At 36.6% G+C, this 24,291-nt stretch overlaps 1 protein-coding gene across 1 annotated transcript in view; it reads right to left on the minus strand.

Annotated features, from left to right (window-relative positions):
• Nucleotides 1-24,291, minus strand: part of TMTC2 (transmembrane O-mannosyltransferase targeting cadherins 2) — a 231,557-nt gene that overhangs the window by 40,168 nt on the left and 167,098 nt on the right. Inside the window, exons 8-9 of the mRNA XM_083858728.1 lie at nt 16,264-16,385; nt 2,772-2,853 (exon numbers count right to left, since the gene is read on the minus strand). Coding sequence (XP_083714854.1) covers nt 2,772-2,853; nt 16,264-16,385 — 204 coding nt within the window. The remainder of the gene's footprint in view (nt 1-2,771; nt 2,854-16,263; nt 16,386-24,291) is intronic.

The raw sequence follows: 24,291 nt of genomic DNA on the forward strand, positions 1-24,291 counted from the left end.
GGAAACACTGCTTAAAACTTAAATCCCCTTAAAACCCAAAGTCAGCCAAGTACCTACAGAAAACTAATTATAATGCCAGCTTGAGCAGAGAAACATGCTGTGGTGGTATCTTTAAAGGAGCAACCAAGAAACTGTTCTATTCCTTCCAATTTTTCATGTGATTAAATAAGCTGCTTCTTACACCAAGTCATACCTAAAAATAGCTTTGGCTTACGGCTTGAATTAAAGCACATTATAATACAAAGGTAAGCCTCTTAAAGGATACAGCATATTGACAGTTTTTCTCATAGCTCTAAGAAAAGTTAGACGCTTCTCATTGCTCCAGAAGGTTAGAAGTCAAAAAAAAACATCTGCACAACCTGGAAGCACAAATTATAAATGTATGCAATCCATGTGCACTTGGAACAAAATCTTCAGTCCATTTATTCCCGCTACTCCATCAACGCCTTGTCATGTTCCAGCTGACCACTCTTTTCATTTGGCTGCTTTGTGAGGTATGTGTTTTTTTAGGACTAATGCCAACTACTTTATTCTCTCTTCCAACATCCTCATGCTGAGAAAAAAAAAAGTAATCTCTAAGATTTACATGCAAAAAATGGATGTATTTCCCCATAATTAAACTCTTGGCATATAGGATGTAGAATGTACCTGTGACAAGGTGCTGGAAGAAATTAATGAGATGGAGAGGTAAAGCTTGAAGTGTTCACTAGAGATTCCAATGGATTATTTGGAATGCCCCTGGTAACACACAGTACACAGTCCTCATTAATTCAAGAAATAGGAGGAAAAGAGAAGATAAATAAAGCTAGGAAGAAAAGAAAGGAATAAGGGGAAGAAAGAAGAAGCAAGGATAATTTATTTCCAATTTTAGAAAGTCCTGCACCCAAAGCAATAAGGATTTGAGATCAGCTGTACTACACAGACACAAGAGTCAAGCAGAAGTAGACCATACTGTCTCATAGCTACTTTGATATAAATAAAGAATAACATTACTGAATTGGTGAGGCCAACAGAAGTTACATTACGAAAAGATTTCACACACATTCAGAAGAGCTCTCTGGGTACACTGCTCCAAGACCTAGTGACAGTTACAGAGAACCTTCTTGTGTCTATTGCCCTTTGGCATCCCATTTTACTATGCTGTGTTTATTCCAAACACTGACTAAATTTAGCCCTTCACTCTTAATCTGCTCAGGAGAACCTCATCTGTGTTGCAATTATCACCTCTGCACAGTGACAGAACCCATTTTTTGAACGTGGGACACAATAAAGGAAAAGTTTTCCAATGATTTTAGGGAATAATCTTAATTAGGAAATAATACACCATGTTAATATTGTAATCTGGTAATATATCAGACACAAATGATGATTTGAATAGGACAAGCAAGGAAAGAACAAGCAAGTTAATGAATAATGAGCAAAAAAAGAAAAGAATTCTAGACATGTAATAAAATACACTAAATCCTAACATCATTTACTGAGACGGACAGTTGAGACCAACCATTGAATTTGTATGCAAAGATTTCCTAATAACTAAGGACAGATTTCTTAATAACAAATTCTGGGAGAGACTTGGATAGGATTTCAAGAAACAATCAGCTGTAACTTTTCCTCATTGTCTTGAGATATACACAATACTTACATCCAATTGAAATAATGGGGTTTATATGCACGAATACCCCTATTATCTTTACTTGTACAGGCATAAATAGAAGACAAGACTATGAAATGCAATGTTTCATATGCAAAACAGTGCAACACTGGGCTACATTAATTTAAATACAATGACATGTTCTAAGTCCAAAGGTTGATTCTGGACACCTAACACACAGAATTTCATTCTGCATAGGACCAAACAAATACAACATGTGAGCAATTCAGACAACGATATCACAGAGTAAAAGAACTGGTTATTATGGAAGACTGATTTTCCCTCTTGCCTACTCATTTTTATTTATTTTACCAGTTGGAATCAGAAGAGGAAATTAAAATAATATACAAAGATATATATAGTGTGCTTTGTGGTTCCCCACCTTCTTCCTAAACTAAGATGAAACTTATTACTTTCTACGTTCCAATTGGCACAACGTAGCTTGCATTTTAAGATTTATCCATTATCAGCTTTAAAATACAGTAAGAATTAGTCCATAAAGATAAATAATTTTAGTTCCCTGAGACTAAACACATCTGGAAATGTTTCTTGCACATCTAGCAAAAACAATCCAAAGTTACAGACACCTTCTAATTAACTGTGTGCTTTATGCAACATGCATGGCTTAAAAGGAAAGATACAGCCAACCTGTCAAAACTTTTTGTAATACTTAGCCATTTCAAGCCAAGAAGGTGATGGGAAGGAGGTAGATGTAAGGCCTGTAAGACACTTCAATATATGGAACTCACGTACACTAAAGTAAACACTTCTGGTTGCCCATCCACCAACGACCAGTGAAGTCAGGCCAAAACTGTTAACAATAATATTCTAGGCCATGAAACCTTGACATAGAGAATAGTCAACTTTGTTCACCTTTGTTCTTTCCCAGAGAGGCAGCAATACTGAAATTCCTCTCGTAGGAGGAAAGCTATGCAAAATATGAAAATCTTCCCCTCTCCCTCTACAATGATTGAAAAATTGTAATGAAGTAATATACGGTAGATTAGTTTCTTTCCTTTAAAAAAAGATATTTTGCCACAAGAACATTTCAAATCTTTAATCACGTGGAGAGATTAACAGCAAGCCTGGAATACAGGTTGAAATCCTATCTGAAACATACCATAATGCATGTAGCAGTTTCCTTTGGTAGGATCCAGCTGAATAGCCTTCATGAAGTACTTCTCTGCCTCACTCTTGCGCCCCTAAAATAAAAAAAAAAGGGAGTGAAATTATTTTAACAGTGTGTCACCCTGGAGCAATCATGTACAGTTAAAATTTTCATATTCCAGGCACTGCAGAAAAACAACCACTATTATCACTAGACTTTAACCTAAATATACGAATGTTTAAGTGCTACAGTAAGTTTTGTGGTCAGCTACTTTATGGTGCAGATCTCCAGACTGAGGAAGAAATGTATCCAACATCATCAATGTCCAAGAAGTAAGGAAGTGGTAAAAACATATTGCAAAAAGTATTGCAAAGGGCTTTGGGGTGAACATCAGCTCCATGCTACTTTTCCGGACAAGCACTACACTTACCCAAGCTAAAATCAGAAGGGAAACTAGGACAGAGCTTTAGTCATGCTCTTAAAAAAAAAAAAAAAAAGGTCGGTGGGGGTTGGGGTAGGGAAAGCATGTTAGGGTTCTATGAGATCACAGAATCCCAGAAGTTCTCATGTTGGAAAGGACCCATAAATATTATTCACTCCTAGTCCCTGCTCCTCACAGGACTACCTAAAACCATGAGACTAAGTGTTTTCCAGATAGTACTTGAAGTCTGACAGGCTGGGTGCTGTAACCACTTCCCTGCAGGGCCTGGACCAGTCACCTTCACAATGAAAAACCTTTTCCTAATATCCATTCTGAATGTCCCCTGATGCAGCTCTGTTTCTTTTCCCTGTATCCTAAATAACACTATTTACACAGCCAAAGGTAAAGTTACCACAAATGAAAGTACATAAATAGAACATAGTTTAGGGTTTAATGTGGAAAGTAAAAAAATATGCATTTCTGATTTTAATGTGGGAAGTCAAATTTTATCAGAAATAAATTCTGACAACCATAAAAAAACTGTAATAGAATAGTAATTTTTAAAGACAATAGTCAAGGGTATGACAATTGGTGAAGGAAAAAAACTCTAAAAGCAACAAAACCAAAGCCTGCAGAACTGATGGTAAAAAGAATAGATATTTTCTGAGACAGAGATTTCCTTATCACTGGAATCACCAAATTGTAGTTCCATTATTGTATAGAAGTGCCAGAGCAGATCCATTAGTGGTCATAATTCTTGAAAAAACAGCAATATTGGATTAGTCTAGTCTGATACTCAAACACAAATCACTGTCACGCATTCAGTAAGACACCTGTGACCTGTTTATCCCCATCCCCACAAAATTAGCCGCTGTGGTTTGTGCTATAAAATAGGCAGCCTGCAGAATAAAGAGGAGTTAAGCTTAACCCCTGTGGAAGAAAGGCATTGTGGTCTGCATCTCTCAAGTTGGCTTGAGTGTTATTTCACATATACAGCCCTATAGGCTTTCTCAAGTTTTGTGGTCTGGAAACAGACATGGCACACATCCTGCACTATCCCACAAGTTAACATAGGAATAATAATGAGGTCTGTTCATGATTACAGCTGCTTTCGAGTCTCAGTATTTCCCTCAGGGGTCTTAGAGACAATAAAATAGAATGAAGGAAGTTGTGCAGCACACCAAGAACTATATGAAGACCAGGTTCCACCAAAACCAACATAGAGGCCACATTTCAAGAGATCATCCTGGCAGAGATACGAGCAGCTTAACATTTACAGGATTCCAGTTTCATAAAATTAATGTTCATTGGAGGTAAGAATTCAGCCTTATTATTTAGTAAACCTTTTTTGGTAAACCCATGTTTCTTAAAGCCAAATCCATATGGCACACGGTTCCTATCAACCAAATGGTTCAACTACATAATAGTGTACACTATGTTATACTGTAGTGGCTCATCCAGCTTTATAAAAAACCCAAGCAACAAACCCACAAACAAAAAGCCCAGAACAAAAAACTGTATGACACATAGCCCAGACTGATTTTTTTTTCTCTTACTAGTGCAGTAAAGACATACATATAAATATATTAAATACTTTTTTTTTTTTTTAAATAGTAAGGTACTACAGTTAAGAACAAAAAATGAAGATGAAAATAATCATCAATTAAAACAATTCGCGGGGTGAGGTGATAATCAAACAATCAATTTTGCACATTTAAGTCTAAGGCTGGCAACTGTCAACAGGCAAAAGTTACAATGGCTTATCTAAGTCTAGCATTGAGGCTACAAAATGAGAGACACTAAGCATATGTAACATTAATACTGACAGAATGAACATCTACAGATTTTGCATAATTGCCTTTTTTAACAGACTAACATAATTTGTTTTAGCCGGTTGCACTCTGTGTCTATTTCTAGAACATCAAAGCACAGTTCATTGAATATAGTCACAGAATTGTAGCCTCCACCTATAGCACTATAAGGCCACAAATATTTGTCAAACATGATTAATTTTTATTTATTGCAATTGCCAAAAATACATGACTGCTCTACTCTTTTTGTCACTTTCCAAATGGCATACTGCGCTCAAGTTCAGGCTAGTCAGGAGACCTACAATACACGATGATGACAGGTGCCAGCATACATAACATCAAAGAACTGTGCTATTTACAGGCTCAAATGGTCATTTCAGTGATAAAGGGGAAAAAAATTTTAATTATATCATCCACAGCATAAAGTTATCTGATTAAAAACAATGAGTAAAGCTCCATTTGTTCACATCAACCATCATTTTCATTTATCCACATTTTTCAAAAACTATTTTAAAAAATGAATAAAAATGACTGGCATTACGAGGAGCCTTGCATCACACCAGCTAAAATATCCTCTTTGATGCAGTTTACTGCTAAAATGTCAATACCTCAGCACAGATTTAATACATATTATTTTTTTGTGTCAAAACATGTAAAATACAACCACCTGACAGAATCAGGCTATTTCACAATTAAAACTTAGTATCTATCACCTTTTTTTCAATTATCCAATATACATTTTAACTACCCAACAGAATGCAAATACTGTGTAGTTTATTTGACAATAATCCTGTCATTGTCCCTTTCCCACTGTATGTTCTCCGTGTTAAATAAAACAGATGGTTCAAGGGAATAAAATTACAACTTTTAAAGAAAATCCAAATAGTTGTTTAAACAGTTGAAAAACACCGATTTGGGGAAGGAAGGCATTTGGTGTGTGCGTTCACTGTTACATGAATTGACCCATGCAAATGAAGGAATTGAGAGCCACTGGAAATCTCCCAATTTCTAGCAGCAGGGTTTGCAGTCATATATGCACAATGACATGCTCTGGCAATTTTACGAAGCAAAAAAACTTTAAGTTTACAACCACATGATAGCAGACTTATTTGAAGGATAAAGAAGTTATTCAAAAATTTTAATGAAAATACTTGACAGCCCTGAGGATTAATAATGGGATACAAAATACCTTTCTCCTCTTGGTCCCCAGTTTACATTCAGTCCAGGTCAGTAGCTAATGAAAAGGTGCTACATGACAGCTACTGGTCTGCTCAGGAGGAATGAGTGGGTGGTCCCAGCCCAAGCCTAATGGTGATCCTCTGCACAGACACACCGGCATATTTTTAGCTTTTCAGTACAGAGACTAACAAGAGAGAATCATAAAACAATCAATGTCCATCTCCTTGCTGAAGAAAAGAACTTGAACAGGATGAAGACACTTCAATAACTGATTCAGAAGACTGGCTGATATTTGCCTTACTGGATCTGGACCTAAAGCATATAATGAAGAAAAACTTCCTGGAGTTTTCCATTAATTAAGAAAGTATCAGTCCCCCAACTTCCCTGTCTCATGCCCAAATAAAGATGAATTGCCCCTGATTACCATCTTCCAGCAACACCAACAAATTTAAAAGGAAAAAAAAAAGTTTTAAAAGCATAGGTAAGTAATACAGGGCTCTTACAAGCTAAAACATAAGTTGCCCTGGCTTTCAGAAATACCTCACTCTCCACAAATCATGCAGACTCTAAATCAGAATGGCTGGGTGCTTGCACTTTTGGAAGACAAACTGTTAATTGTTTAAATATTATTTCATAAGTTTGATTTTTAAAACCAGTTCTCTGCAGTTGACTAAAAGAGGGTTTTTGTTTTGTTGGTTGCTTCTTCCCTAGAGACCAAAACAATGTATCTGTGTTTGCTAATATGGTCAGACACAAAGCTTATCTGGGCTTTCATACAAATGGGATAGAAATGACTGTTATGATCACCAGAATAAATGAAAGAGAGCCAGCTAAGGGCAGTTCATACATTAGTAGAAGACTGTATTTATCCTTAAAATAAAAAAGCTGAGGAAAAAAACTGGCATTTTGATATCCACCCCATTTTTTTCCTCGCTTTTCTGGTAAACTGTGCCAAATTCATGTTGAGGCAGCTGTTGTACTTAAGGCTGCTGGAGGCCCAGGGACCCTGCAATGCTAGTAAAACTGGAAAAGACTAATACAGCTGAACAGCTCTGAATAACCCTCCTGTGGAAACTATGATGACACAGTGGCAACCAGAAAGGTGGTTCAACAAATTAGGTGGTCTCTGCAATTTGAACTAACTTTATATGACATAAATTCATCATTCTTCAAAACTTATGAGGGTTTCACCAGTAGGACACAGACTTCATTCTTCAATATCCTTTTACCAACTGTAACTGGTAATAATGTGATTGCATATAAAACTTAATTTATGCCACAAATGCAGTTTATTGTCACTCTCCACATTTGTTCTTTTTTTTTTTTACAAGTATTCACATTTTTAATAAAACAGATTGAATTATGAAAATATTTATTAATGGAAGCTTGATTAAAATGTGCTCACTGAATAGAGAAAAACAAGTATTATGTAACATGTTTTTTTATTCTTCTCTAGAACATTATAAGTCACAGAATATTCAGTGATAATAAACTAGTTTGAACTGAACCTGTGACTGTTTTATAACCAGTTCTTTTAGCCTCACAAAAGTTGTGAGGCATAATACAACTTAAATGTTGTGATACTGAGTAAATGAGTAATAAAGTCTTCAAAAGCTTTTACTTAGCTGGACTAAAGAAACAGGAACCATAGAGTTGCATTGTACAATGATGTCATTGACATAGGCAAGCTCTCCATCCCAGCTCTAAATATTAGTAATTAAAAAACAATCTGAATATCTAGTATTTAGTAGCTAAAAGGATTCTACTGTTTTTCCTCAAATTGTGGTATTTCTATAATTCTTCCCTCTTCACTCCCAATTACAATATAAATATCCCGTACCATAATTTGTATGTGAAATGCTAAACCAACTGAAATATAGACTTGGATTATTAACAGCAAAGGTATAAAATTTATCTCAGTTTCTATACTTCCTGTACATTAAGGAGACAAATCCCATATTTTCATCTCATCTTTATTAAAATAAAATAACAGCAACCAAACAAGGCAGAGAAGCCATCTCAGTGCATGGGAGCATGAATTGGATTACTCTGGAGGAAATTGCACTATAAATCTTTATCTACCAATTCAAAGTAATTCACCATATATTAAACTTTATAATAAATGTGAAGCAACTTTCTCATTATTGTCCAGTGTTTCACATCCATGAAACTTCATCACTGAGGTCATGACTAACATTCTCCTTCCCAGGCATTTCACTGGACCAGGGTCCTTACATGCACAATCCAGTACATTGCACACTGCTTGCATAACCCAGTACATAACCCAGTTGCTTTTGGAAATAAGTCTTGGCAGAATCAATAAAATGCAACCTCTTCTTCTAGTTTAATATTCTATTTGCACCTTAAGTGGTTCACATCCATCTTAATATATAACATTAGTCTTCCTTCAAATACCTGTGGATTTTTGTTGAGTAAAAATCCATCTACTAGCTTCACTGAGGTAGTACTGAAGTCAGTGTGATTCTTCCATGAGCCAAGGTTAATTGAGAGAATAGTAACATAAACTGTGTTCTTGAGTATACATCTGCAGTGATAATTAAGGGCATGATATGCAGAGAGTTGAGACTGAAGCAGTGCACATTGACTTTGGTGGGAATCTACTGTAGCTTAAGTGTTTTTGAATGTGACATCACTGCATGTTAACTGATACATAGATCTAAAAATTTAAAGCACAGTTAAAAACTTTAGTGGCTTGGGACATGATTGAGACACTATTAAGCTGATTATTTTCTTCAAGTATTATGTAACAAATTATTCAAAAATATATCAAGAATATTTGACATCCATTTTCTTGGTTTATGTGTCTCCTACAACCAAAATCATTCCTGTTCCATTAAAGTATTCAAAACAATACAGAAATGAAATGTATGCATAATTTTTTTTTCCCCTTGGAGGGTTTTTTTGGTTGTTCTGTTGTGGTGGGGTTCTTTTGTTTGGTGGTTTTTTTTTAATGATTTATCTATTTTTAGTCTTTCTTTTGAGGCAGCTTGAAGTCTAGAAGGAATTTACCTCATTACATCACTGTTGGAAACAAGAAATATTGCGTAAAGTCTTAAGTAAACTTTTAAAGAACAGATTTCATTCTATACCTTGTGATTTATTTACTGTCTAGATCCTACTGAAATGTTCACTTCATTAAGCTTTGACCATTTTGTATCAAAAATATGTAATGAAATGTGAAGTAAATTTCTAGGTTAGTCCCTTTCTTTTCTGTTCAGTCTTAAACCACATTTTATATTTTCTGATAAAGAAGTGTATCAATATCTACCCATATTTCACTGTCCAGTCAGTAAAAAATGAATTCAGTATTTTCACATACTGCTTTCACTGAGTCCTATGAATTTCTTCTAAGCTAAATTTGGCCTATTTTTCCACAATTACTGATAAAATTACTAAGCACAGAGTAACTACAGCAGCTATATTCAACCACGTAATAACACAAAAAGATCTCTCTTTTGGGTGGGTTAGAACTAGATCATCTTTAAGGTTGCTTCCAAACCCAAAGCAGTTTCTAAGTCTTTCATGAAAGCAGTTCATCCTGTGTCACTGATATTCTCTGTAACAAGCTTTAAATTTATGTTGAGTAAAGTGAGAAGTTTAGGACTTCCCCTTTCCTGCCTACAGGAAGTCAGAAACACGATACTGAAGATGAGATCCCTAAAGGAGGTTAGTGAGGGGTTATGTGCATAAATACCTGCTCCAGAGTCATTTATGACCTAGACAGATATGCTATATTTAAATGAAAATATTCTGGTTTACAATTAATTCTATTACAACTGGCTTGCAGCCAAACACATGTCCTAAGGGGACTGGAAAGTATATCTATGGATGCAATACTTCTGGCACGCAGCCAGCCTCTGAAGAACTATAGACCCAATAGACGTCAGCTATTGAAATTTCTGTAGTTCGGAAATCCTGTCATTCAGACTGGAGGTGTTAAAGCTCCAGATACACCAGATAACTGAACCTTTAAAAAAAGGGCTCACACTTCTGAACTCATCCATTGAAAAGGAAAACCCCTTCCTTCTAGCACCTACAAATGAATTGCTTGTACGCTGGAAACAAAAATGAAAACAGCTCACATTTTGCAAACTCAGAACTAAATACAAACTGTGCATGTATCAATTTTAATCCTCAAGAGATTTCAAGTGTCAAGAAAGCTCATAGTGTCTGTGGCAGGCTCCAAAGACAAATTGAATACAACACAGAAAAGCAGTAGTGGCAATTGCTTGGCTTAACTTGATTTCTTAGGCAAGGCATTCTCATGGATTCAATGTCATTTTTATATTGTCATGATGTGACTTTTACTGAAATATGCAATTTTCATTGAAAAAAAAATCTTCCTAGAAGCAGTACTAACAGCCAAGGGATATAGTTTCCCAAAACAAAATAACTAAGAGCTTTGCTGATCTAATCAAATTGACCTGTTCAGAAAATGCCTTTTCACTAATTAAAGATTTCTCTATGTGTAGGCATTTATTGGTCCCCTAAGTATTACTGAAAATATTTTTATTTGCTTTAAAGGAATTGATTACTAAAAGAAGAAACTGTTCTAGAAGATCATGACTAGATTTAACATAGAGCATTTCAATTGCTGTCTTAAAGACAGGCATGATTCTTTTGACATCATGACTGTTCTCCCTCATTCCTGTTTTCCTCTCATTTGTATAAATCTAGAGAGACAGAAAAAAAAGTAGCAATGAACCAGTGACATTAAAGATGACAATACGACGGATTTTTCCAACAGAAATGCAAATTTCCTTTCTGTGCTGAAACACCAGCAGCAAGTAATTACATAAATAGTAAATGTTGAATTAGTACATTGTTATTATTAGTACACCGTTCTCCTTTTCCCATGCTGTCCCATTCTTTTCTGTTCTATCTTCCACTTATTTCTACATTGTCATTTATTTCTATTTACTTTGAGACGACAGTCAAGCACTACATCAACTTCTGAATACAATACGGTATTTGATAACAACACTCAGAGTAATTTCAGAACTAACCAAAAATGACAAGATAACTCACTGGCCTTCTGTTTATCAGAAACATAAGCAACAATCAACTGCAGGCAAAAAAAAGGTCCCTCACCGAGGAGCGATTATCTCAAAACTTAAGAAAAGTACTAAACTTCAGTGTTGAGACTTGTATGTCACAATCCTGAAACTTTTATATTAATCCAAAACACTGCTGGTCTCTATCATATCTATGACTGCCTTTTCCCAATTCACTTTTTAAGAAAACATTTTAGAATAAAATATTTTATATTGTAGGGAATCTTCTAGGACGATTATTGCTGAATTTAATAGTTGGAGCTCCAGCACCAAAATTTTACAAGGCAAAGTAAATTTTTGATACAGCACTTTGGGTGATTTTTCAAGCCAGAAAAAAATAGATTAACAGCACTGTGTGGAGCCATGTAAAATGCAAGAAACCACTGTGCAATTTTTTCCAGAGAAATATAGCAAAGCCTGTAGTTCCTAGATGCAACACACTAAATGTTACAATATGAGGCTGTGCCTAAGTACTTTAGCAATTAGAGCCCCTACTGCAAACTATGCAGGGTCATTTGGGGGCTCAAGTTCACTCAAAACAGATACAACAAAACTTAAAAACATTTATGTGTAATTAAAATAAAGCTTCTCAGCAACCAACCACTGACTGATGGCAGAGAGGCCAGACATTAAGAGGGAGGGTTTCTTAGTCTTCTCTTTAGGACTACTAAAGGGAGAGGGAGAAAAAAAATAATTAAAAGACTTTGTTGCAAATTATTTTTTGAGCATGACAGCCAATGCCTTCTCTTCTAAAAGGTCTGCTCATACAATGGAAAATGAATTACACTACATGGTCAAGGCATTACCTGGCACTGTCATTTTTGACAGACTCATTTTTATCCCAAAGCTGGGAGCCTTTCAATTTTAAAGCCTTTTAAAAAATTATGGTTTTCTTTGTAATGTAGAAATAAATTACCTATGCAAGGGATGAGGCTCAGATGCTGCGGCATGAAGCTACCAGAAGATTGGCTATGTCAACTAACATCTCACATTGAAAAACAAATTCCTCAAGTAATTTAACAAGTTAAAGGTATGAAAAGCACATATTGCTAAAGCACTACAGTTCTAAACAGCTACATGTCATTTCAAAAATATAAAAAAAGGACAAACCTAAGCCCCAGACAACTGGCTATTTTCCAATTACTCTAGTAACTGAGCTACTAATCATGATTTTCAACCACTAAATTATGCTGTCCTAACATATTTTCAAGAAAATTGCAGCTTAGTGAACTGTAATTCTTAGATATAAACATATAACATGAACTAATATATGAGTTAGGAAATTTTTGTGACTTATGATAGGTACCAAGACTATAAATTCATTAGCTATTCCTCCAGAGCTCTTAAGCTGGTCTGTTTTTTCGTGCATATACAGCAGCATGCCCAAATCCATTTGGGCATTACTTGTATTTTTTCCAGCCTAAGCGATTCTCTTATTCTATGTGACGCTGCTTCAGTAAGCACTAATACTGGCCACAGATTTGAGAAGGCACAAAATCTGAGGTTAAAATTAAGCCGCTTCATTGGAATTAAAGTAAGGAAGTAAAACAGCTGAATTTGTGAAATTTGTAAGTCTGATTATACTGCTAGGAGGTTTTATATTAGAATTGCCTTTGGCTGGAATTTGGGAACTTTTTCTGGAAATTGCCTCCTCTCCTCCCTTATACCCCCAATTTCACTGATGCAAAAAATTCTATCTATATTAGCACCTACATCCACCCTTCACTTCATCAGTGATCCAACATTTCTCTCCTAGAAGAGAGACACAAAGAAGTGTTATTAACGTTTTGTCTCAGTACCTATATTCAGAAACAGGTTTATAAGAAGTTCAAAGGTTTGATTCCAACCGAAGACGGCAAAGAAGCCTCTAACACATGTCTTCTCTAACATCCAAAAACTAACTGAAACAGGCTTTTCTCTTTCCTAAATTTACAGGCTCTGAGAAAATTATCATTAACTCAGGGCTGAAAAAACTATGTCAAAGGGAGCTGCTCTAATCTGAATCCCAAGGAAGTTCATGAAGACTTCCAGGAAGCATGTCAGCTACAGCAATTATATATTTGCAATTGCAACTAATACTAGGACAGTTCAGTATGCCAGAAACTAGACAAAATTCACTTTGTGAATCACTGAGTACAGTAACCTGCAAGACTGATTAAGTGACCAAAATGAAGACAAAACCCAAATATTTTACTGCCAAATCTTTTGATCCATTTTTGTGTCGAATATTTTTTCAGACCTGTAGCTCAAGGAACTAATTGGAATTAATGTCAATTTTCAATAGATCAAAGATAAAGGAACTTTATTTTTCATTAATAAAGTAACCATCAAAAAAAAAATTGTGCCATCTGTAAATACTTTGTCATCATAATGTTCCTTGCTATATGTTTATGAAGTCCTGAAAGTCAACAGGACATCAGCACCATCTTTTCAGCTTGTACTGCTGTAAACAGAACGGACATCAACCCTATTTGTACATATTACGATGAATATGAGAAGCCAACAGGAATAAAGAAAAAAGTGTTAAGAGATAATAACAAATATGAGGAGAATAGACTACAACTATGGCACAGAGCAAGTATATGAAAGCAAGTGTGTGTTGTGATAGGAAAGGTATTTTATTGCCTATCATAGTGCAATACTCAGTGTTCAAAGCTATATATACAGTTCTCCTTGCTGAGACACATTCTTCTACAAATACAGCTCAGATGCTCAAGGCACGATTCACCCCAATCATGTCTTCCATTGATATACCCAGAGAAATGTAAACTGTTCATTTTTACTGTAAGGACTCATGTAGATTTTTCATTGCTTCCTTCTAAAAGCTGGGATAATAACACTAAATTTTAATCTTATACCTGCGCTTTCATAATGAGGGGACAGAATTAAAAAAATAAATTAGTGGCTCACAATCTTTGTACACTTCTGGGATTTGGGGATTTCGTTATTTTGAAGAAAACGGTAAGACCTTGTTTCCCAGAACCAATGCAAGATTTTCCCTAACAGACTTCATATTTCACACACTCAGCAGTTGAAAAAATTAACTGGAGGAGTACTGGGGGGGGGGGTGGGGGGAGTGTAACAAGAAACAACCAAACAAAAATTTGGATTTTATTAAGAAAACTCTTTACTTCCTGTCCTGGCTCAAGGACAGGGTTAATTTTTGCAGTAGCCAAGAGGGGGCACGGCCAGGACCCAGAGGCTATTCTATACCACCTCCACATCCCAGAAAGGGAGAAAGGGATCACTTCTGGATGGAGGAGCATAGTGGCACACTCAGGTATTGCTGGGGCTTTCTGTGTTGTGAGCATTCCCATGTGAATTCTTCACCTCTCTCATACACTTTGTTATTAATATTGTTGCTCTTACTATTTGTTTTCTTATTTTATTACTATTTGCAGTAAATTCTTCTTATTTCAGCCCATGATCTTTACGTTTTTTGCCTCCAATTCTCCTCTCCAGCCTGCTGCAGTGGGAGGGAGAGGGAGTAGTAAGAGAGCATTGTGTGGTTTGGAGTGTTACAGTGGGAACACTAAATTGGGAAATACTATTCCTAAACCACAACACTTCCCCACAGCAATTCCAATAAATTAGCACTTTTGTGTCAGAGATCTGCTAAGTAGAAGCCAAAACCACCAACCTTCTGCTATTAATCTTAGGTGCAAGATACAAAGATATCTGCTAGAAAAGCAAAGGAAATTTTCCTTTGTAGTTCTATTCTAAAAGAGGGTAAACAGTGGGTGTATATATTTGTCAATATTCCAGCAATTTTAACAGTAACTGGAAATAGTTTAAAAAAAAAAAAAAAAAAAAAGGCACCCTTCCATATTGTGGAACTGACAGGCAGTGGGGATGTAACACTACCACCTTGACTTCCATTACAACTTAGCCTTCTCTTCCAGGTAGATTTTGATAAAACTCTGCATTCAACATTACATGATAACACAGACCAATTTTTAAGTCTTCAAACTGTGTTGTCATCTGTTACTCATACAGACAACTTTTGTTGTAATTCCCTCCCCGTTTCCAAATTCAGATACTTTTAATGTAATGGATCTCCTGGAGTTAATCATGAACTGGTGTTTTCCACTGGACAAGAGACATTTTTTGCTTGAAGACTGGAGAGCATAATCAAGACCATAAAAAAAACTTATCACCAGGTGAAAAGTTGAGGAACATTCCGTTGAAGAATATTCAGACTGAGGCACAAAGACTCATTAACCATACAGAGGTATATCAGTAGAGCACATAAAGCAAATAAGAACCCACTAAGGAAAACAATGAAACAAATGTAGAATAGATAAAAATGAAAGAAAAATAGGAACAAGAAATTAAAAAACAAATGAAAGGCAGTTTTAAAAAATAATTATTTGAATTAATAAAATAGAAATCCATTTTCATCTTCAAAATGTGTGAACATCAAGGAGAGACTGACACTTTGCTATAACTATCATACGGGGTTAATTTAGCTGTAGCTACAAGCACACCTGTAGTCATACTGAAGTAAATTTTACAGAAATAAAGAAGTCCAACTCTTCTGATTTTTTTAGAACTAGCTCTTAATAGTTGAGTAGTTCCTTTCATATGCTCAAAGAGATACTCCTAAAGTGTAAATTCAAAGCATGAGATATCATTCACAAAGTATAGGTGACACCCAGCCACAGATTGCTCCAACACCCCTGAGTCAAACACTGAATATCTTACAGAATTAAATCCATTACTTGTCTCCAAAGAACTTATAATAAAGGCTTTATCAAGAGAACTCCTTATTGTGTATTGCAAAGTTTCTGCGCCATTATAACTGGTTTTTTCCAGCACAGAGTTGGCACTACCTCGAAAATAGATGCAATGTCTCACAAAAAACCCCAATGCTGTCAAAGCCCTTAATTAAAATGAGGAACTGAAACAGTGTGACAAATAAGGCAATAAGCAATATTCAGGCCAAAGTCTTCCCATCCCTTTATCTAACCTACTCAAAGGACCTGAGACCACTTCCCAGGAGGTGCTGATGAACTCACCGTCAGAGCCAGCAGTTTTCCATAGGTGAGATGGGCTGGGATGTGGTCGCTCTTGGATCGCAGTGACTCCACATACCAGTGCTCTGCTTCAGGCAGCCGGCTCATTCTCATATAGGCTTCCCCTGTAGGGTCAAACAAATGCTAGTGAGAATGACACAAATTTCTCAAGACTTCCATAATTTATCTCATAATTTTCTATGCTTTAAAAGTGCAGAGATCTAGAAAAATGTTAAGTAATTTGAACACTTGCAACCACAGTCAGACACAAAAAACCTTGGAGACACTTGAGTGAGGAGATTAAGTTAAGGCCTTATTAGGGCTGAAATAGCATAGCTGAGATGAAAAGTATTGTTGGAATAGAATTGCCAAAGAGAACATCACCTGCTAAGCTTTAGTCAAAAGTCGCAAAGTAAGAGAAATTTTACTTCATCTACTTTAGAAAAACTACTTCTTTTCCATTGCTCTACATTGCAAAGCATGGATTAGCAGCAAGAATATCAAAAATATTTGCATTTAATCATAACTGAAAGAACCTAAATTTTGTTTCAAAAACTAGGGCAGTTTAAGAAAACTGAAAGTATATTGAAGGGAGAGGCAAGACATTAAAAAAGCTAATCTCTGAATATAGTTTTATTAGATCATGTGCCACAGCTTGTTTAAATCAAAATATAGCATCCATCATTTCAAAATAGCTAATCTTAAGAAGTCATATACAAAACTACTGAAAGTGAACATTTTTCAAAGTGAAATCCTTTACAATGAGAGGCTGAGGCAGACAATGTTGAAGAACAATATATATGAATGGGATCTCAGAAAGCCTGTTATATATTTATATATATTATACATTAGTGTTAAGACAGATAATTGTAGTCATTAAGTTTCTGAGAAAGAGTTTAGCAAGAAAGTCTCTTCAAGAATACAAAGCAAGAAAGTCTCTTCAAGAAGCAAACAAATTGCTCAAGGGTTGGAAACAATCAAGATGAAACAAGTATGTTATGGTGAAGAATAACAGCTTTCAGATCACCACCCTGCACTTACACAGCTCTTTCACAAGGACTCTGGATAAAAATGTGCCCTTGCCTAGGTCAATGACAGTCTTAAAACGTCAGTTGAAGATTCAGATTTTCATCATCCCAGTGGCAGATCCATTTCTAATAAATGACTAAGTATTTTCCAAAAAATATGAAGTCAGAAGGTATCAAATTCTACTACTGGAGGATCAAGAGACTACAGCTGACCCAAATAAAGGTCAGCTAAGGCTGTCTCCAGGAGTCACAGCCTCTGGTTCTGCATTACATGGAAATTAATAATTGTGAAAATACCAGGGAGACAGAGGGACCAAAGTCCTTTAATCAAGATTGAAACTAAATACCACACCTGGAAAACTTGGAGAAAAAGATTCTTAAAGAGAAGAACTAAGTAACTCATAGCATGGGAGCTACTTTATCTCTTTATCTTGAATATTTACAGAGGCTATAGAAGATTTTTCTTCATAAAAGAAAATTGGAAAAGGCCAAGTCAGATTTTTTTTTGTCAGCAGAGGAGAAGAACTCCAGAGAAATGTGGCACATAAGTTTTGAGTTTCAGGAGTTAGGGTGTGGTGCATACAAAATGACCAAACTTCAGACCACAGATAAAATGAGCATGATGTAGAGAAAGAAGTCATGCTGAGCCAAGGCTAAGGGATACCAACATGACTGCTAAGAACAAACAGACTTTTTTCAAACAAGCCTGCTGTATTTAGAGGCTTGCATGACTGATTAGAAAAAGTCTACTTGTCCTTAATCAAAGATCTACATAGCATATTGTACTCATGCACTGGTTTGGATATCTGATCACACACACAGAAGCATTCAAATAATTCTTCTGCTACTGAGGGCCAAAAGGGCAGAACAATTCCCTCAAAAAACACCCAGACTAAAAAATAAAAAAATAAATAAAAACAAAATAAAATAAAAAAAAAAAAATTAAAAAAGCCAAAAATCCAAACAGATAAGAAACCTCAAAAAAACATGAACATCAAATTCAGTCATAGTAACTTCACATGTGATTTTTCCGCTATGTCAGTACTCACAAGTAAGTGACTTAACATTATACTTTATCTGCACTAAGCAAAGTCGTTAAGTGTTGAAAGGACAGAAGAAGCCAAAAGTCAAGCTATACGCTCCTCTCAACTCCTCTCTCTAGCTGCATGCTTTAATGCAGAATGTTACAATATGTCAATCTAAATATCAGATGTAAAGAAAGAAACTGTATTCTCCTGAACTTCACAGGTGAAAACTGGTAGGAGCTGTTGACTTCCCTGAAGACAGGGAGGCTCTGCAGAAAGACCTCAACAAAGCAGATGAGCAATCACCAACCATATGAAGCTGACCAAGGGCAAGTGCCAGACTCTTTATCTGGGATGAGGCAACCCTGACTATACGGACAGATCAGGGAATGAAAGGCTGGAAAGCAGCACCACATAAAGGGTCCTTGTTGACAGAAAGCTGACCATGAGTCAGCAGTGTCCTGGCAGCCAGGTGGGCCAACCCTGTCCTGGGGAGCATCAGGCACAGCATCACCAGCCGGGCAAGGGAGGGGATTGTCCCCTCTGCTCTGCACTGGGGCAGCCTCACCTCCAGTGCTGGGGGCAGTTTTCAGTGCCATAATATAAGACCTTAAACTATCAGAGTGCACCCCATAGAGAACAATGAGGATGGTGAAGATCCTTGAGGGGAAACCATATGAGGAGCAGCTGAGGTCACCTGGGCTGTTCAGCCTGAAGGAGACTGAAGAGAGACCTCATGGCAGTTATGACTGCATTTGGAGGGGAAAAGGATGGGCAGGCATTGACGTCTTCCCTGTGGTGACCAGCGACAGGACCTGAGGGAATGGCCTGAAGTGCTGTCAGGAGGTTTAGGTTGGTTCTTAGAAAAAGATTCTTCACCCAGTGGGTGGCTGGGCACTGGAACAGGCTCCCTGGGGAAGTGGTCATAGCACCATGCCTGACAGAGTTTAAGAAGAGTCTGAACACCACTCTCAGGCACATGGTGTGACTTTTGGGAATAGTGCTGCGCACGGCCAGGAGTCAGACTCAATGATCCTCATGGGTGTCTTCCAACTCAGCTGACTGTGCGATTCTGACACTCTTTGCAGATAATTCTCTATAACTGAGCATTTTTTCAGAGAAATTGCATCAATAATTCCTATATTATAAGTAATTAGAGCATAGCTTACTACAGAAGAAAGCACTGTTAGGGGGTCAGTTATTAATTCCATCTTCTGAATGAAGAAAAGAAAGTTGAAAATTGACCCATCACTGCCATATTCAAAATGTAGAATCGAGCAACAGCTAACTGAATCATTCAATTCAATCAAGAGAATTCGTGCATTAGGCTGATGCAATTTAGCAATAGCTATGCCACCTTGAGATAAATTTCCAACAAAATGTCAGAGAACATGTGTGGATTGATTTCTGTAATTCAGGATGCATTTGTGTATCTGAGATTAAAACAAGAAAAATAATATTTGCCATTTACAATCGTGCATTCTTATAAACTTGCAACACAAATGATTTAGGCATTAGAAAGATAAGAGTTTCCATTGGCAGAAAATATGCATACCAACACGTAAGCAGATTTCTAAATTTACTTTAACAATTACTTTTTTTGCAAAATCTTCCAAATCTCATGCTGAAAATCTGAAAGATCACACATAGAGACTTTATTAATAAAACTTGTCAGATCTGTAAAGTTCAACAGGGGTAACAATAACAGAGAAAGAAATTCATGACAGTGAAAACCTTAAGATATAAATGGTCAGTTATTTCCAGTCCCTAATCTGTATCAACACAGACATATGCAGCATTGCCTGCACAATGAGTAGTGGTAATAAATTCAACAAATGACTGGAGTAAAATGGGACCAATCAGTATTTCAAAACTGTTTCCAGCTTCACAGGGGTTAGTTCAGTTAACATTTTCTGAGTTTTATGAACCCAGTTCTTGTCTTATTCTACTAGAAAGATCATATATTATTAATCTGTAATTCTCATTTACTAATGTAGTGCAAGAAAAGCATTAATATGCAAATGAAACACCATTTAAAGCAGTGCATACAAAGTTTATTAACACTTTCAAAGAAATCAGAAATAGGATACCTTTTAGCTAGATTTACACCACCAAAATTAAAATCCCTATGCTCAAGTGGATTTTATTTAACATAAAGATAGGCTACTAGCAAAACTACCATCCAACAACAGTATTTTCCCATATTTGCTCAGAATCCTTGGAATTTGAAAATAATCCTTCAAAATAAAATTAAACAAAATCCCACAAAAAGAATAAAGTAGCTAAAACCTCCCCACTAAAATCATGCCAGAATATTAATTATAATTAAATATATTTGATTAACATAGCATTAAAAATAGTTAACATATAATTAATAATGACTAAAACCCCATAACAATCATAATAAACATTAAATATTTACAATAAATAATGATGCTAATAAAAGATTAGCTTGCTAGCAGCCATTTTCCCTAAAGGCTAATATGTTACTTGATAATTGAATGGAATGTGTTTGTAAGAAAAATGAATTTTATAAAAGGACACAAAATTTTCCAATACATACCACATATAGTTAAAAAGCAAAATTAGGTAGCATTTACATGAATGTATGCTACATGGTTCTAGCTTAACCTCTCATCTGTCGATTTCATGCTTTTTCTGTTTCAGAGCCAGGTAGTCATACCAAGCAAAAGCCATATCCTGGTAGGGAGCATGCCAGACTTTCTAATCAGAAACTAGAATAGAACTGTGGATGTAAAAGCACTGTACCAAAGGTGTAAGGCACCCATAGTTTCAGATTAAGAAGATATGTCCCTCCAGTGGTCCTCATTTTAGGAAGGAAAAGACAACTGAAAAATTATCTCCATAAAGGAGACAATGTAGGGTAAATATGCCTTGCATCATCCTTATATATGCTAATTATCTGCCCCTCAAATTTCAGGGTGGTAAAACTGTAATATAGAAAACATAAAATTTGACATGGACAATACAAATACAAATGTCAAAACACAAAGGAAGATGGAGATGCCCTTTGAAAATAAAAATCTCTAATATATACATTCCATCAGGATTTAAATTTAATTTTTCCATAATTTCTTTTAATTGGGAGTAAACAAGTTGCCTTAGAAAACGATGGAGAGTTCCTGTGTGTTGCAATACCACAAGGAGTTTATATCTTTGATAATCCAGCTCTGCAGCTTTCTTGTGCAAATCAAGGCTGCAGATGTGCTTATCATAAATGCACCTCTCTAGATATATGACTTCCCTCCTTTTTCCCAGTGCATAAAGTAACATCATAAATCTGGAGGCACAGTTTTGTTGATGTTATACTACATTGACATATAAAATATACTGCAACAGCCGAACAGTTTTGGTTATAAATATGCAGTGCATGCACATCTTCCCTGAAATAGCTGAAGCATGTGAACACAGCGAGCATCAAGTTCTGCATAGACCAAGCATATTGGGAGTTGATTTTTTTCCTTTTACAGAATAATCTCCTCCAAGATTTCAAGGAATGTACCATATTTTATCAGGGTTTTCGATGGATGGGAGTCAATTCACATTTAGTTAGGCTGAAAAAATTCTTATAGGCTTCAATTATCTGAAGGAAAGCCTTATCTGATTTAATTAGACCACTAAGATACTTCGGAAGGAAAATACCTAAAGCAGAAAACAGATATAAATGAAGGGCAAAATAGCATCAGTTGCAGCATGGAACAGCATGGACACTGCACAGCTGTTTCCTGCTATACAAAGGCTTCCAGAGAAAGAAGTATACTGACAAAAATAGAGGCATCGAGCTCACACAAGATAGGTAATTTTATTTCCATGCCAGTATAGGTTTCTTTAAAACTCTATTAATAAAAGCACTTTCCATTAGAATCATGCCTAGCTGGGATTCCTGTAGTCCATTTTCAGTACTGAACCATATTTTCGGTCTGAAAATGTTATGAATATACTTATTTTCATATAAAACCCTGCATGTTTAAAATAAAAATGCATTTCATCCTTAGAATCAACTTTTTCAGACTATTACCTAAGAAAACTCAAGCACTTCACATTAAAATATAGTTCAATAGTCCAAAGAGATAAAACTAAGAAAATGAGGGAACCTGGGGGGAAAAAAAACCCCATGGTCTCAAACAGTCAATTACCATCTCCGGCAATCCACTGCTGTTACCTTCATACCCAGCTTGATTCCCTCAAAGCAAAGTCAAAAACACAGGAGACACTGCAATCAGATTGAATATTCATACTTAGAATCATAGAATCACAGAATCATTTAGGTTGAGAAAGACATCAATTATCAAAGTCCAACCTTTCACTGAACATCACCTACACTAGATCATTGCACCAAGTGTCAAATCCAGTCAATCACTTCTTGAGCACTTCCAAGGATGGTGAGTCCACCACTTCCCTAGGCAGCCCGTTCAATTTCTGACAACTTTTCTGGTGATTAAATTCGTCTTGATGTTCAGCTTCCCCTGGCACAGCTTGTTCTTGTTTCCTCTTGTTGTATTGCTGATTGCCTGGCAGAAGAAACCAACCCCCCAGCTAGCTACTTTCAGGAGAGCGATAAGGTCTCTCCTGACTCTTCTCCAGGCTAAATATGCCCAGCTCCCTCAGCCATTTCTTGTAGGACTTGTGCTCCAGACCCTCCATCAGCTCCACTGCCTTTCTCTGGGCATTCTCCAGCACCCCAATGTCTTCCTTATAGTGATAGGCCCAGTACTGGACAGAGGATTCAAGGTGTGGCCTCACCAGTGCAGAAAACAGAGAGTCAATAACTATCCTGGTCCGGCTGGCCACACTACTTCTGATGCAAGCCAGTATGCCTGGGCACACACTGGCTCATGTTCAGCTGTTGGTGACCAGCACCCTCAGGTCCTTTTCCTCTGGGCTGCTTTCCAGCCACTCTTCCTCCCTGCCTGTGGTTGTTGTGATCAAGGACCCAGCAATTCACCTTATTGAATCTCATACAATTGGCCTTGACCCATCATCAATCCAGCCTGCTCAGGTCCCTCTGCAGAGCCTTACTTCTCTGCAGCAGATCAATACTCCCAACCCAACTTAGTGTCATCCGCGAACTTACCGGAGGAGCATTCAATCCCCTCATACAGATAATCAGTAAAGATATTAAAACAGGACTGGCCCTAATACTGAGCCCTGCAAAACATCACCAGGGACTGGCTGCCAGCTGGATGCAGCACTTAGCTACTTAGCTTTGGACACCAGATATTAACTACCACTGTCTGCAGAGTCTCAGAGGCGGAAGAGTTAAAGCATCAGAATGAGGGTGGGAAGGGGGAGAGGAGGAAGCCCAGCATTTTATTCCCACCACCATTGGAGTTGGTACCATTCTTATTTCCATGGAACATGTAATGAAATGTAGATATGGAAGAAAAAAAAACACTTTTCCCAACCAAGCTAGTTTTAAAAGGAAAAAAAAATACTTGTAATGTAGACTTAGTAAGAAATTACCAGTAAAACTTCATGAGATGCATAGGAAGCACACTGATGACTAAAACTTAGATAAGTGCAGGTACCATACTCTGCATAAGTTATGATGTGGGGTATGTATTTCACAGCTTAATCATCTTTGGACCTTACAAATTAGGTGTTGCTCAGCATGCACAGTAAAACTATACCAAAGTGTTTCCTGGAGTTCCAAATGCTATTTCAAAATAATTCAATAAGAAAGCATCTAATGGGAGCAAGGGGTAAATGGGATAGGAGCCTTAACAATATTAACAGGTTTGTGGAAACAGCCACATCCACCCAAAAGCATAATCAAGTAAAGTGATAGCTATGTTATAATCATCAACACAGAAAGTCTCTCTGCATGCTAAGCTTTTGTACTTGTGATACAAACCTTTGCACCAGATGTAAAATCTGGCTCCCCTTTTCTGGACTGTACACTTGTGTATGATTTGTTTTCTGTCCATGTGCAATCCAGCAGATTCGCAAGGAGAAAT

This window comes from Zosterops lateralis (assembly GCF_965231275.1).
Source record: "Zosterops lateralis genome assembly, chromosome: 4".
Classification (NCBI taxonomy): Eukaryota; Metazoa; Chordata; class Aves; order Passeriformes; family Zosteropidae; genus Zosterops; species Zosterops lateralis.